At 52.5% G+C, this 12,265-nt stretch overlaps 1 protein-coding gene across 1 annotated transcript in view; it reads right to left on the reverse strand.

The window, feature by feature from the left end:
• Positions 1–12,265, reverse strand: part of RBM19 (RNA binding motif protein 19) — a 126,739-nt gene that overhangs the window by 93,521 nt on the left and 20,953 nt on the right. The window contains exons 13-16 of the mRNA XM_025474069.3: positions 11,937–12,033; positions 10,303–10,413; positions 8,148–8,348; positions 6,739–6,868 (exon numbers count right to left, since the gene is read on the reverse strand). Of these exons, the coding sequence (XP_025329854.1) occupies positions 6,739–6,868; positions 8,148–8,348; positions 10,303–10,413; positions 11,937–12,033 (539 nt within the window). The remainder of the gene's footprint in view (positions 1–6,738; positions 6,869–8,147; positions 8,349–10,302; positions 10,414–11,936; positions 12,034–12,265) is intronic.

The following is a 12,265-nucleotide window of genomic DNA, read 5'->3' on the forward strand; positions in this document are numbered from 1 at the left end:
AGTGATAATGTTGTCTGTTTCACATCAGTTGAACAGACAGCCTTTGCCCCTCCTGCTCCCCTGGAGGTGAACCCAGAACCCAGACTCTCACTCCAGGACAAAAAGAAGAAATCAACACAAAGGCTCCTCCCCCACCCAAGAAACTCACACAATTTACCCAACAAGGGACTCCATGGTGTGGCCATTTGTACTCAATGTTCAAAGCAAAGCAGGGTGGACAAAGTATTGCTAATGATGGGGAAGCAAAGCTATGCAAAGTAGCTAAGACTTCGGGTTCTGAATGAGAGCTTCAATCGCACTGAACACCATGACCTTCAGCCAGGAATGACATTTCCACCCCACTGACTCCTTGCATTTGCCAATTCGGAGATGAAAGCAGGGGGGAGGGAAGGCTGATTAGACTCCCCTCTCCCCCCCCCACGCGCCAGGCACCAGGCTCCATGCCCCAGGTGGACTGTCTCATTAATGACCACGGTAGCCACATAACAAAAAGTGGGCAGCCCACGGACAATGCTGGAGGTTGCTGCATCTGCACCATCAATCTTAAGGATCTTCAGGTTGGGAGAGAGGTTTGGAAGACCAAAGAAAGAAATTCTTCTTAAAGAGAAAACAGCGGTGGGGATGATGGTGATCAAGAAGGCTCATGGCTAGCTTCAGGGGGCAGCCCCTTCTTGATACCAGCCAGCTGCTGCCATGGGAGGTCAGGTTGGTGCACTCCTGCATTCAGGTCTTCCAAGAGAAGCTGAAAATCCATGTTTTGACAGAAAAACCCATGCTGTTTAAATCTCAGCAACTAACTCAATGGCCTGCCGCTTCTGTACTAGGCAGTAGTCAACCAATAAACCAACCAGCTCATTGGACCTTTGCTCACTCCTCCCCAGCACACCCAGGTCGCCAGCCCTGCCAAGGGCCCAGAACCCAGCCAGTCCCCAGTGTCCTGGGGGTTCAAAGCCTCACCAGGACACAGCAGCTTAGGGGAACCCGACCCCAGCCTGCCTCCCTGCCCTACAAGCAGTGGCTGCCCTGCTTCAAAGAGCTATGTAAAAGGTCAGAAGCACCTGCCCAAGAGATGTGATGTGTGGGTTTAGTGAGAGCGGAGCTGAGCTGAGCTTACACTTAGGGTTGGCACCCCAGGAACAGCAGATGGATCCTTATCATGGCGAGAGAGCTGCCCCTGGCCCCTGCCCGGGCAAGAACAAGGGCGGCCGGGACCTATTTCCTCCCCAGGTGCACGGCTGGCCTAGATCACCTGGCTCCTCCAACTGCTAATAGGTCAACCAACAGCCCTGACCCCCAGTATCTGGGAGGAACATCCAGCTTGACATCAAAGACATGATTAAATGTGGCCTGGCCATCCTCCAACAGCACAGAGGTGCCTGTTGTTTCTATAAACCTCTGTGTCCCTAGCAACCACCTGCCTGCACCTGTAACTGCCCTTGGGATGCTGGGAGAACTAACAAGACAAGGGGGCTGGTCTTGAGATCTGCTGAAAACAAGGGCCTTGGAAAATTGAGAAGGGGCCCACAGACTAGCCAGGAATAGCACAGAGATGTGAAATGCACACAAGCCTTAGGAATGAGTGGCCTGGTCAGAGTCCCGGTGATGCTACTCACTAGTGGTGTGGGCTTGGGTGACTATGTGGACCCCTACCTCAGCATGCTCATCTAGAACGTGGAATTAAACATGCTCATGCATGGATGCGTGCACATACCTACACTCTGCTGGGTTGTCTGGAAATACAAGTGTCCGCTACTCCATCTGCACGCAGGATCTCCAGTGCAAGGCATCACTACCTCTCATCTGGATGACAAGTGGCCACCTTACTCGTCTCCCCTGAGCACTGGTCTCTGGCCTGCTAGCTTGTCCCATCTGTTCCCTTTCCCCCACTACAGCTGCACAGGCCTCTATTCTGATCGCTAAACCTAGCCCTACCACAGGGCTTTTGCACTTGCCGCCCCCCTCTGCCTGTTCTGCTCTCATCTTCTTTCTAGACCTGCCTTCTCATCAGGTCTCAGTTCAGTGTCCTCCCCTCAGAGCACTTCCTGTCCACTCCAGCTCCAGAGGTCTCCAGCCCAGGTCCAGCCACTCACCATTCACATTCCCCTAGGCTCAACTCAAATCCCTTATCCCATTCTGAAATCACCTTGTCTGTTCACTTCTCTGTGTCCCCCAACGAGCAAGCGAGCTCCTTGAGGATGGGACCCCTTCTGACTTGTCACCACTGCATCCCCTACACCAGGCCCAGAGCAGACACTCCCAAATATTCGTGGATGACGGCTACGTCCAGCACTTGGCATGTGACTGGAACACAGCTGGCATCCCACAAATGGCACTTAGTGTGACCAAGAGGAGCTGTGGGGTCATAGCTCAGTGTACAAGACATCAGGGCTGGTGGCTCTGGGTGCATCCGGCTCTCCCTATAGTTCACAAGTCACTAAACATCTCTGTGCTTCCTTTTTGTGATCTAAGACAGGGAATAACTTTAAGAGGGCCCCCCCTTGCAGGATGATCAGGATAATTAGAGCATAGAAGGCTATCAGAACAGTGCTTGGGGGTGGGGGTTCCTGGGTGGCTAAGTGGTTGAGCATCTGTCTTCAGCTCAGGGCATGATCCCAGCGTCCTGGGATCGAGTCCCACATTGGGCTCCCCGCAGGGAGCCTATTTCTCCCTCTGCCTCTGTTTCTGCCTCTCTCATGAATAAATAACCGAAATCTTAAAAAAAATACAGTGCTTGGGCCTATGGTGATCTAGAATAGTCTCACTGGTCTTAGCATCACCCCGACTGTCCACATTGCACATGCTACCAGCCAGGCCTTGATGAGAAATCTGGGGGCAAATGTCACAGACCCCTAACCCCGCAGCCAAGAGAGGAAGGCAGTGGCTATCCACAGCCCATAGGTCTCTCCCTGCAGGGTGGGCTGCCCACACCACACCTCAGTGTCTAGGGGGACCGTGTCCCTGCTAGCCACATCCCTGGGAAGGGCTCCTGCTCCCAGAGCATCCAGGCCAGGCTCTATTGGGGCCCAGGCCCACATCCATGTCCAGAGAGGTGTGGCGTGGAGGCCAAGTGTCATGGCAGCGAAAGCCAAAGGTCATTTTTAAAAGCACTTCTGCTCCTGGCCCGAGTGGGGAGACAAAGACAAGAAAGAAAAAATGAGATCCTGTGAAACTCAAACAGATGTTTGCCAACAAAATCACCAGGAATCAGAGAAAGAGGGAAGAAGTAAAGAGGAGAGCAGGGTTAGGCCAGAGGGTGGGGGTGCATGGTGGGGGCGGGAGGGCAGGATTTCAAAGCAAGGTGGGCTGGAGGGGGCTGGGGCAGGCAGAGGAGAATGTGCTTCCATCTGTAGTTAGCACAATAAAACCCAGTCACGCATCACCACATGGGGCTTTATTATAATCAGGCCGCAGAATTTACTGTGGCTCCCCCCCCCCCCCCCAGCTCTGGGCGCTGAAAGCTGACAGCAGAGAAGACCGTTATCAGTTGCAAGCAGCTTTCCAGGACCTCCCCCGACTCTGAGCCCTTTATCTGGAGGTGAGGGTCTTGGTTGTGGGGAGATAAAACACACGGTCCCCCTCCCTTGAGACTGGTACAGAGAACGGAGAGCTTTCCAGAAAGGAAGGGAGGGGTAGAAAAATAAAAGCTCCATCCACTCCACTCCCCACCCCCTTCCTTCAGGGCTGAAGAAAGTCTCTGGGCTGGGGGGCTGACTGAGTCCCCATGCACGATGGGGATCCGGAAGCTTCAGGAACAAGGTGGAAGCCTGGGTGTGGGGGGAGGAGCAGGTGAAAAGGAAAGGCCCCAGGAGGCTGGGGCGGGGGCTAAGTATGCGATCTGTGGAAGAAAAGGAACAGAAAGGGCAAAAAGAGGCCCAGGAGGTGAGCTCTGTGGGAATTCACCTGGTGATGGGGGACTCAGCAGGCCTTGAAATCAGTCCAGACAGGCACAGCTTCCCGTCTGAAATCCAGCCTGCAGCCGAGCCCCTCTGCCCAGCTCCGTGGCCTCCTTTGTGTGAATCCCATCAGCCCTACGAGGCAGAGCCTGTCAGAGGGAGTCTGTCTGGGACGCTCTCAACACGGCCACACAGGCCCAGTGAAACAGGGCACACAGCACTCTTAACTGCAGACTCAGGAACGTGGTCTCTGCAAAGCTCCTCTCAGTGAGCTCCAGAGCGTTTCTGGACGCAGGGCCCACTCCTACTAGGAGTGAGACATCTCAGCTGCCCCACCTCTACCCAGCCCTATCTGTCCCCCCACCAGGCCTCTTCAGGGGAAGAGGGTCTGTGTTGGCACCCACTGGGGTCACCCCCACTCAGCATATGCTGGTGCTCACAGCTAAATGCCAGGCTATCCACTCCGGCTTCTGCTGCCAAATGCACGAAAGGAGCAGAGTAATGATGCTTTACCTACAGCACCTCACCACACTCTCACCAACGTCCTGAGAGGTCAGCATGGTCATCATACCCATTTTACAGATGCAGAAACAGCCTCAGAGGACAGTGGCTTGCCCAGCCACAGGGCTGAGATGACAACAAGGAAGATGGCAACTTCCACAGAAGCTCTGAGCTGCACAGAGAGGAACCCAAAGTCCCTAGTGCAGGGCCAGGCATGGAGTAAATGCCCTTGGGTCCACTTAGCACCATGCACTGCTCTCCTACCAGGTGCCAGGCACTTTGCTGGGTACTGAGGTTCAGCAGTGAGCAAGTGTGCAAGGTACCTGCCTTGTGGAATAGACTTTCTAATAGGCAGTCAAGCAGATGGACACCAAGGAAATGAGCCTGTCCACACACAGTTCCAGGAAGTAGGAAAGGGTTAGAACAAAGCAAGGGGTAGCTCGTGGTGTAGGCATCAATTGGTACCCACGGCAGGAGCCGTGACTATCACTGTCATGGGTGCTGGTACCACCTCTACTCCACTGACAAGGGATGAACGCTGGAGCACATGCCCCTCATCACTAAGATCCTACTGTGTGCTGGAAGTTTGGGACACAAAGACAGATAACCCAGCCCCACCTCCTGCAGGCACAGACAGGTGCAAAAACCCTTCTTCCTGCATTCACCCACTCCATCTACACATAGTCAAGCCCAGGCTATACCTGGGACCTCATAGAGGACAGGGCACCCAATAGCCAGCGAGCTGGCCACTCCTTGCCCTCGTGGTTTGTCAACTGCCAGAGATAGATGTGAAGCAAGAAAACCAAATGAATAGAGTACAAACCATGACAAGTGTTACAGAAGACCAGAGCAAGGGGCCACACCAGGACATGTGCATACGAATGTGGCCACATGGTACCAGGCTTAGTGGTCCTGCCAAAGCAGGTGGGAAAGGGGCCCTCCCTTGTGGCAAATCTATGCACCTGAAAGGAGGACTGGCTTTGGCCAAAAGATACTGTTCAAGTTCAGGATTAGCAAGTGAGGCGAACACTAAGGCAGCTGATGATTTTGGGGTGATGGCTAGTTAAGAAAAACACATGACTGTGTCAAGACAATTCTTCTTGATGGTGGCAAAAGTGGGATTTGAAGGAATCCTGAGCCAATCTGTGGACAAAACTAATTCATCAACAGGGGCTGGTGAAGGGTTCTCCAAGGTTCATACCAGTAATCAGTAACCCTGAGGACCAGGGAGGCTCCCAGAGCTGCAAGATGCAGACGAAAGAACTGCCCTCCCTGATTGGAACAAAGATACCAGACCAGGGGCTCCCAAGTGCCTTGTGCTGACTGGGCTAGTCCTAAAGGTTTCAGACTCACGACAAGGTGACACATGCAGACAGCCCAGGGAGGTTCACAGACAGTGAGTTCTGTTCAATGAAAAGTCTATTCTTTAATCTGAGAATTCTGCTTGCCCCATTTTTGCTGTGAGACACCTTTTCTGGTAAGGATGGAAATGGTAGATGGGAGACTTATTTTTTCAATTTATATTTTAATATGTGGGTAACCCTATGGGAGGTTGTGAAGGAAAGTGGGGGATACTGTGGAGGAGCAGAGTCCTAACAGCTGGACAACAGGACTGTCCAGGGCTTTTCAAAACTTTTCTGAAGGTCTCAGATTCTAGGATATGGTCCTGGTCCCTACAATGAGCGCTTCTCGCCCCCTAGGGGGCATCTGGGGAACACTGAGGGAGTGCGGGGTGGTGTTTTAGGTTGCAGTTAAGCACTGAGGGCATTCCCCAACATTCAGTGGGCAGAGGCTGAAGGTGCAAAATGACTGGCAAGGGGGAACAGTGCTGCCCCCGTGCCAATGGCGCCCCCTCCGCCCCCAAATGTGAAGCATTAGCTGGGGGTGGGTCATCCCTGTCCCTGACTCAGCGACCCTTTCCTGCCCTGCCCTGCCCTTGCAGTCATTCGTGGCCAGGGGACATTGTGCCATTCCAAGGACCCAGAGAAGTTATCTCCCCTCTGCCAGCTGCCCTCACTGGCCAGGCATCCTGGCGGATGTATAAAATAAGGTTCCTACCTGCTCTGTTCTAAATCCTACTGGTAGATTCTCAGGGTCTTTTTCAACCTTTAATAGACAAACTGAAAAGTTGGCTCCTTTATGCAATGCCCATAATTTCTATGCTCCGATTTTAAGGACATTTAACCTGGCTATAAGGTCCAAGAGTTTGAGATGCGCTGATCTCCAGGACAAATCAAGAACTTTAAACCAAACATCTGATAGATTTTAGTGTAGTACCCAGCCCTGCCACCTCCCCTCCCTCAGCTTGCCCACTGCCCCAGGACACCCTGATCTCAGCTCTTACAGGTTTCTGGCTCCGCCCTGTCTTCTTCTGCAGGTCCTGCTGGTGGATCTTGGGGTTCCTTCGTCTGCGGGGCTGAGCTTGAGAAGACGCCCACTGGAGCCCACTCCAGGTACAGGGGGGTGTGGTGAAACTGTAGAGACCGGGCAGGGGAAGGGCTCAGTTCCTTCTGCAGAGGAAGAGCCTGAGGCTCAGAGTATGGGCACCTCCCCCCAGGGAATGGAGCCAGCACAGACTGGCACACTCTGTGCCACGTGATCCCAGAGACCACCACAGGGGCCCCCTTGCTGCAGCTCGGGGCTCAGGGGACAGGCTTGAGCATCTGTTGTCACTGGGCACATTTGCGTCTGCTTGTGTTTTCTCAATTGGGGAATGGAGGGGAGTGGGATGGGGAAGCAGGATCACTGATGAAGTACATGTCCAGGAGGAGGTATAGTAGGGCTGTCAGAAACACACATTCTCTCCCTCCCTGCCCTTACACCACAGGCAAGGCAGGCACACATGTGCATGTACAGAGTCTTTCCTTTTAAAAACAGGACAAACCAACATTGATAAATAGTCTGCGGAGTGTTAGTGTCTGATAGAGAGAAGCTACTCATTGTGGGTAAATGGTGCCCCTCTGCAAAGATACATCCACATCTGAAAGCCCAGAACCTGTTAATGGGACCTTATTTGGAAAAAAGATCTTTGCAAGTATCATTAAGTGAAGGATCTTGAGATGAGAGCATCTGGGTGGGCCCCAAATCCAATGACAAGTGTCCACACAAGAGGAAGGCAGAGTCAGATCTGGGACAGAGGAAGACCACCATGTGAAGATAGAGACACAGACCGGATAGACACAGCCACCAGTCAAAGGACACCTGGTGCCTCCAGAAAATGGCAGAGGCAGAGGAGGATCTCTTAGAGCCCTCAGAGTGAGCAGAGCCCTGTCACAAGCCCTGTGACAGTTGGCTTCAGACCTTGGGCCTCCAGAACCATGAGACAATACAGTTCTGCATTGTGGCCGTTTGTAAGAGAAGCCACGACTAACACACTATCATAGATGTGTATGTACACATAACTTCTTTCTCTCTTTATCAGGAAACAGGGGACAGCCCTCTTACAGAAGTGACTGTGTACTTATTGTAAATCCTAGATATCAGGAGCTCCAAGAATGATGGTTCCAATTCATACAGGAAAGGAAAGCCAAGGGAAGCCATAGTGAGGCGACAAACGTGCTTCCTGGAGGAGGTCTAGAGCAATCCTCTCACGTGCTCCTGTCCTGAGGTGTTCTTAGGGGTGGGGTCATACTTAGACCATGTCAGAGAAGGCTGGTTTGTACACAGCAACGCACCAGCCAGGTCTGCACTAAGGCTGCCTGCCCGTAATCGGCCCCCTTGGCCCTCTTCTGAGCAGGCCCCCAGCAGCCCTACCTTGGAGTAGGCCAGATGCCTGAAGGCCTTTCGGGCCTCCAGGGGCTCCAGGAACTCCACAATGGCAGTGATGCCGCCCTCGGGCAGGAGCACTCGGCCCAGGCTGCCAAAACGGCCGAAAGTCTCCTGCAGCTCAGCCACCAGGGTGCCCGCTGGGAGGTTCTTAACCAGGATCACAGTCTTGCTTCGCTCGGCCGCGGCCTGCAGGGTAGAAATCAATACACATGGGCAACAGGAGGGAGGATCCCCAGTCTGACCCCAGCACCGATCTGCGATTGACTCCACACCTGGAACCTCTCAAGTACCAGGCACTTGGGGAGGGGGCCCCCACTACCCCACTTTCTCAGGCACGGCACTCCAGGGGTAGAGACAAGGGGTGAGGGCTCCAGCTCTAGAGCCTAGGTCAAGTCTCAGCCCCTCCACTTCTGAGCCACAGCAGATTCTAACAGTGCTCGTGAAAAGCCCTCACTGGACCCACCCAGACTGTCAATGCATCTCAGTGCCAACAGCCTTTTCCTGGAACTGGGGAGAGCTTACTGCCACACATGGGGCAGGAGGGAAGGGCTGAGAAGTTAACACCATGGGAGCAGCCTAGGCGCTCAGGACTCGGACCATCCCCTGTCCTCTGGGCGGGACAAGCATGAGGAGTGAGTTCTGCAGTGTTCCCCCAGACAGACCTCAGCCCCTGCACTGTATCAGCAGTTACTGTAATAAGTATACCCTATACTAGTCTCCTTCCCCTACCCCTTTCTTATCAGTGTTCTCCGCACTGGCCAGTAAACAACATGCACTTGAACCTCCATCTCAGGGTCTGCTTTAGCGAGAAGCCCAACCAAGACATTAGATATAAGGCCCTGAGACACATACTTAACTCAGCCTCAGCCCCTTACCTAACCCAAGGGCAACACCTATTTGACAGGATCACTGCAAGGAAGGATTTAATTGTGTGTGTCAATATGAGCCACGTGCACTTCATATATACACTCTGTAAACGTCACAGATTAGTTTATTGAAAAACCATGTAGCAGAGGAGTACAGAAGAGGCAAGACAGAACAGCAGAACTCCAGGCATATGGAGCATCTGAGCACAAGTCTCAGCATGGCTAGGAATCCAACCTGAAACCCTGGTTCAGCTACTTGCACCCTGGCCTCTGTTTTTTCAGCAGCAAAATGGGAGGTAATACCCATCCTCTAGGCCTCACTGTTGCTATGAGGACTGAGTGAGGCAGGTGAGGTGGAAGCCATCTGTAGATGGGAAGGGCTGGGCCTCAGTGGGCTTCAGGTGCAACTCAGGCCACAGAGGACAGAGGTCAGGGGTGTGAGCTCTGGGGCTGCATTCTGATCCACGACTAGCTGTGTGACCCAGAACATGTGTCTTGGCCTCTTTTGTGCCTCTATGGGCCACAATGGGAGCATAGTAGGGCTGCTTTCCAAGGTTGTCACGTGAGTGAAATGAATACTGAGACACAAATTTAGAGGAACACTTTGGTGAGTCCCAGTAAGTGTTAGTTGTCAGTATCTTTACTTAACATATCTACCACCCCTTGCATCCCAACTGCCTACTTGCAGTAAAACCAAGGGCCTGGCAGCTGAGGAGAGGAGTTTCAGGAGTTAGAAGCCGAAATTTAGTCCAGACTCCTGCCACAGGCTCAGCGTTAGACCTCTAGTCACTACCCCTAACTTCTCTCTGGGCCGGCCTCAGTTTCCCAGCCTGTGAAAGGGAGGGGAGGATGTGAGGTGGTCTCAGTAGGCCCACTAAGACTTAACCATCCATTAATCAAAACTCCTACCTGGTGGAGAATGAGCGGTCCTGACCTCTCTCCTACCTGGTCCAAGGAAGGTTCAAACCCCCCCGTCAGATCATGGATGCTCTTAATAAGGCATGGGGCAGCAGGCATGGGCTGTGTGGGGGCCCGTCATCTGTGTGCGAAAGCTGCGAGTTGTGAGCTAGCCACCTGCACACAACCTCCAACAGACACCATCCGTGTCAGATGGGCCCTTATCTGAGCCCATGTGACATTTTCTCTAGAGATAATTTAGGGATTAGTAATAATTATCCTTGAAAGGCCTGATCCTAAACCCACCAGCATGTCCTGGATCAGAAGCCCCACCTTCGGCTCTCTAGCAGCTGGTGGCTTGCTGAGCTGGTACCCACCTGGCTGAAGGAGTCCAGACTGACCCCGTTATCAAGGAGGAAGCGCCGTACTTCTTGGACAAGCTGCGTCTCTCCCAGGGCCACGCGCACAGCCACACTTCCCTTGGTCTCCTGTGGGATGAGAGAGGGGAGAGGCCCTGTCATTTGGCAGGTTGGTGACAGGTCAGCTGTCTCCCCCACCAAGGCCCCTCATGGACCTACTGTGATGTCTTGGCTCCAGCTTGTGTCTCTCCCAGTAAATCAGGAACCCTGGATCTACCTCTCCAACTTCATTTCTCACCCTCCATTCCAGCCAAGCAGGCCAACCTCATCCCCACCTTGGGCCTCTGCATCCATTGACCTCTGCCTGGTGCGTACCCCATGATCCCTCCCTTCCATTCAATTTCTGCTTAGAGGTTACTCTGACTAGTGACCCTCATTCTCACACCCTGCCTGCTGTTCCGCTTAACGTTCCTTGCCATCACTGGCATGCTGTGCTTGTTTACGAGCCAGTGTCTTCCTTCTCTGGAAGCCTCTAAAAGAACAAGACTTTCTGTGTGGGGTATGTGAGGGATCTGAAATGGCTGCACACTGCCTAACTGGCTAAGGCCTGGAGCTGAGCTGCCCAACATGGTAGCCATGAACCACATCTGGCCACTTAACACATGAAATGTGGCACACCTGAATCAAAAAGTGCTCAGAGTATAAAACATGCACTGGATTTCAAATACTTTATGATGAAAAAAAAAAAAAAGCAAAATATCTTGTCATCTTTTATATTGTGTGTTACATTGAAATGATATCTTGACTATGCTTTGGCTATACTGAATTAAATAAAACAGAATACAAAATGAATCTCGCCTGTTTCTTTCTTTTTAAGAAACGTGGCCACTACAATGTCTGCAAATACACATGGGGCACATATTCTAGTTCTAATGAACAATGTGGACTTTATGAGTGCTGAGCAGGAGTAAATGACAATGGGTCGGCAGTTTATGGACCAAAACCATGGCTATCCTCTGCTGACTGGATGGAAAACATACTCCGAGGTTTTGCCTAAGATGGACTTAGCAATGGTGTAACTAAAGACACATGCATTTTAAAGAAGCTGTGTGATCTGAGGAGGCTGGAGAACTGGATGGGAAAAGTCAGCAGGAATTGAGTTTAACTTTGACAGGAAGAGAGGCAGACTCCTCTTTCCTCATTTCAAAGACTGTGGCTGCCCCAGGCAAGGGACTGGCTGCAACAACCGTTGGAGAAGTGTGTGACAGGGTTCAGGGCACAGGCACCATGGTCAGACCTGGTGTCATCCCATCTCTGCCTTTTTCCAAGTGTGTCACCCTGGGCAAGTTGTTGTGTGTCCCTAGGCCTCAGTTTCCTCATCTGGAAAGTGGGACAGCAAAAGCACCTCGCTCAATGGGCTGTGGTGAGGAGCACTGCCCAGGTGAGTCTCTCTGACTTGGCTCCACACAAGCCCAGTAGAAGCAAGCCTGGAGTGTGGACAGGGTACTTCCAGAGAAGACCCCAAGGATGGTCACACCTTCAGCCTGAGGCCCAGGGCTTATAAATGACTCCAGAACAATGGTCCCTCCCCTGCTCCTTCTGCCCTTGTGATTGGCCCAGAGCCAGGCATGTCAGACGGGATGTCCACTCACATGGTCAAACACTTGACTCTTGGTAGCATTATACTTCTGTGCAATGGCGTCGGCCACAGCGTTTGGGCCCATGAACAGCGTGTTCCAGTTGTGAGAGCTGAGAGGCAGAGGCAGAACAGGGAAGTCAGACCAAGGCTGAATGAGCAGAGTATTTTCTCAGATGCAAAACATCAAAGAAATAAGCTCATCATCATCCGTCCTTCTAAGCCCCCAAAGACTTCTCCTCCTGCCAACTTACCTAGCGCAGGCCAAGTACCCAGGGCCTGGAGATGTCAGCAATGATGATGTGATCCTTGACATTTACATTTGACAAGCACTAATTTTGTGCA

The sequence above is a fragment of the Canis lupus genome, chromosome 26 (assembly GCF_003254725.2).
Source record: "Canis lupus dingo isolate Sandy chromosome 26, ASM325472v2, whole genome shotgun sequence".
Taxonomy (NCBI): Eukaryota; Metazoa; Chordata; class Mammalia; order Carnivora; family Canidae; genus Canis; species Canis lupus.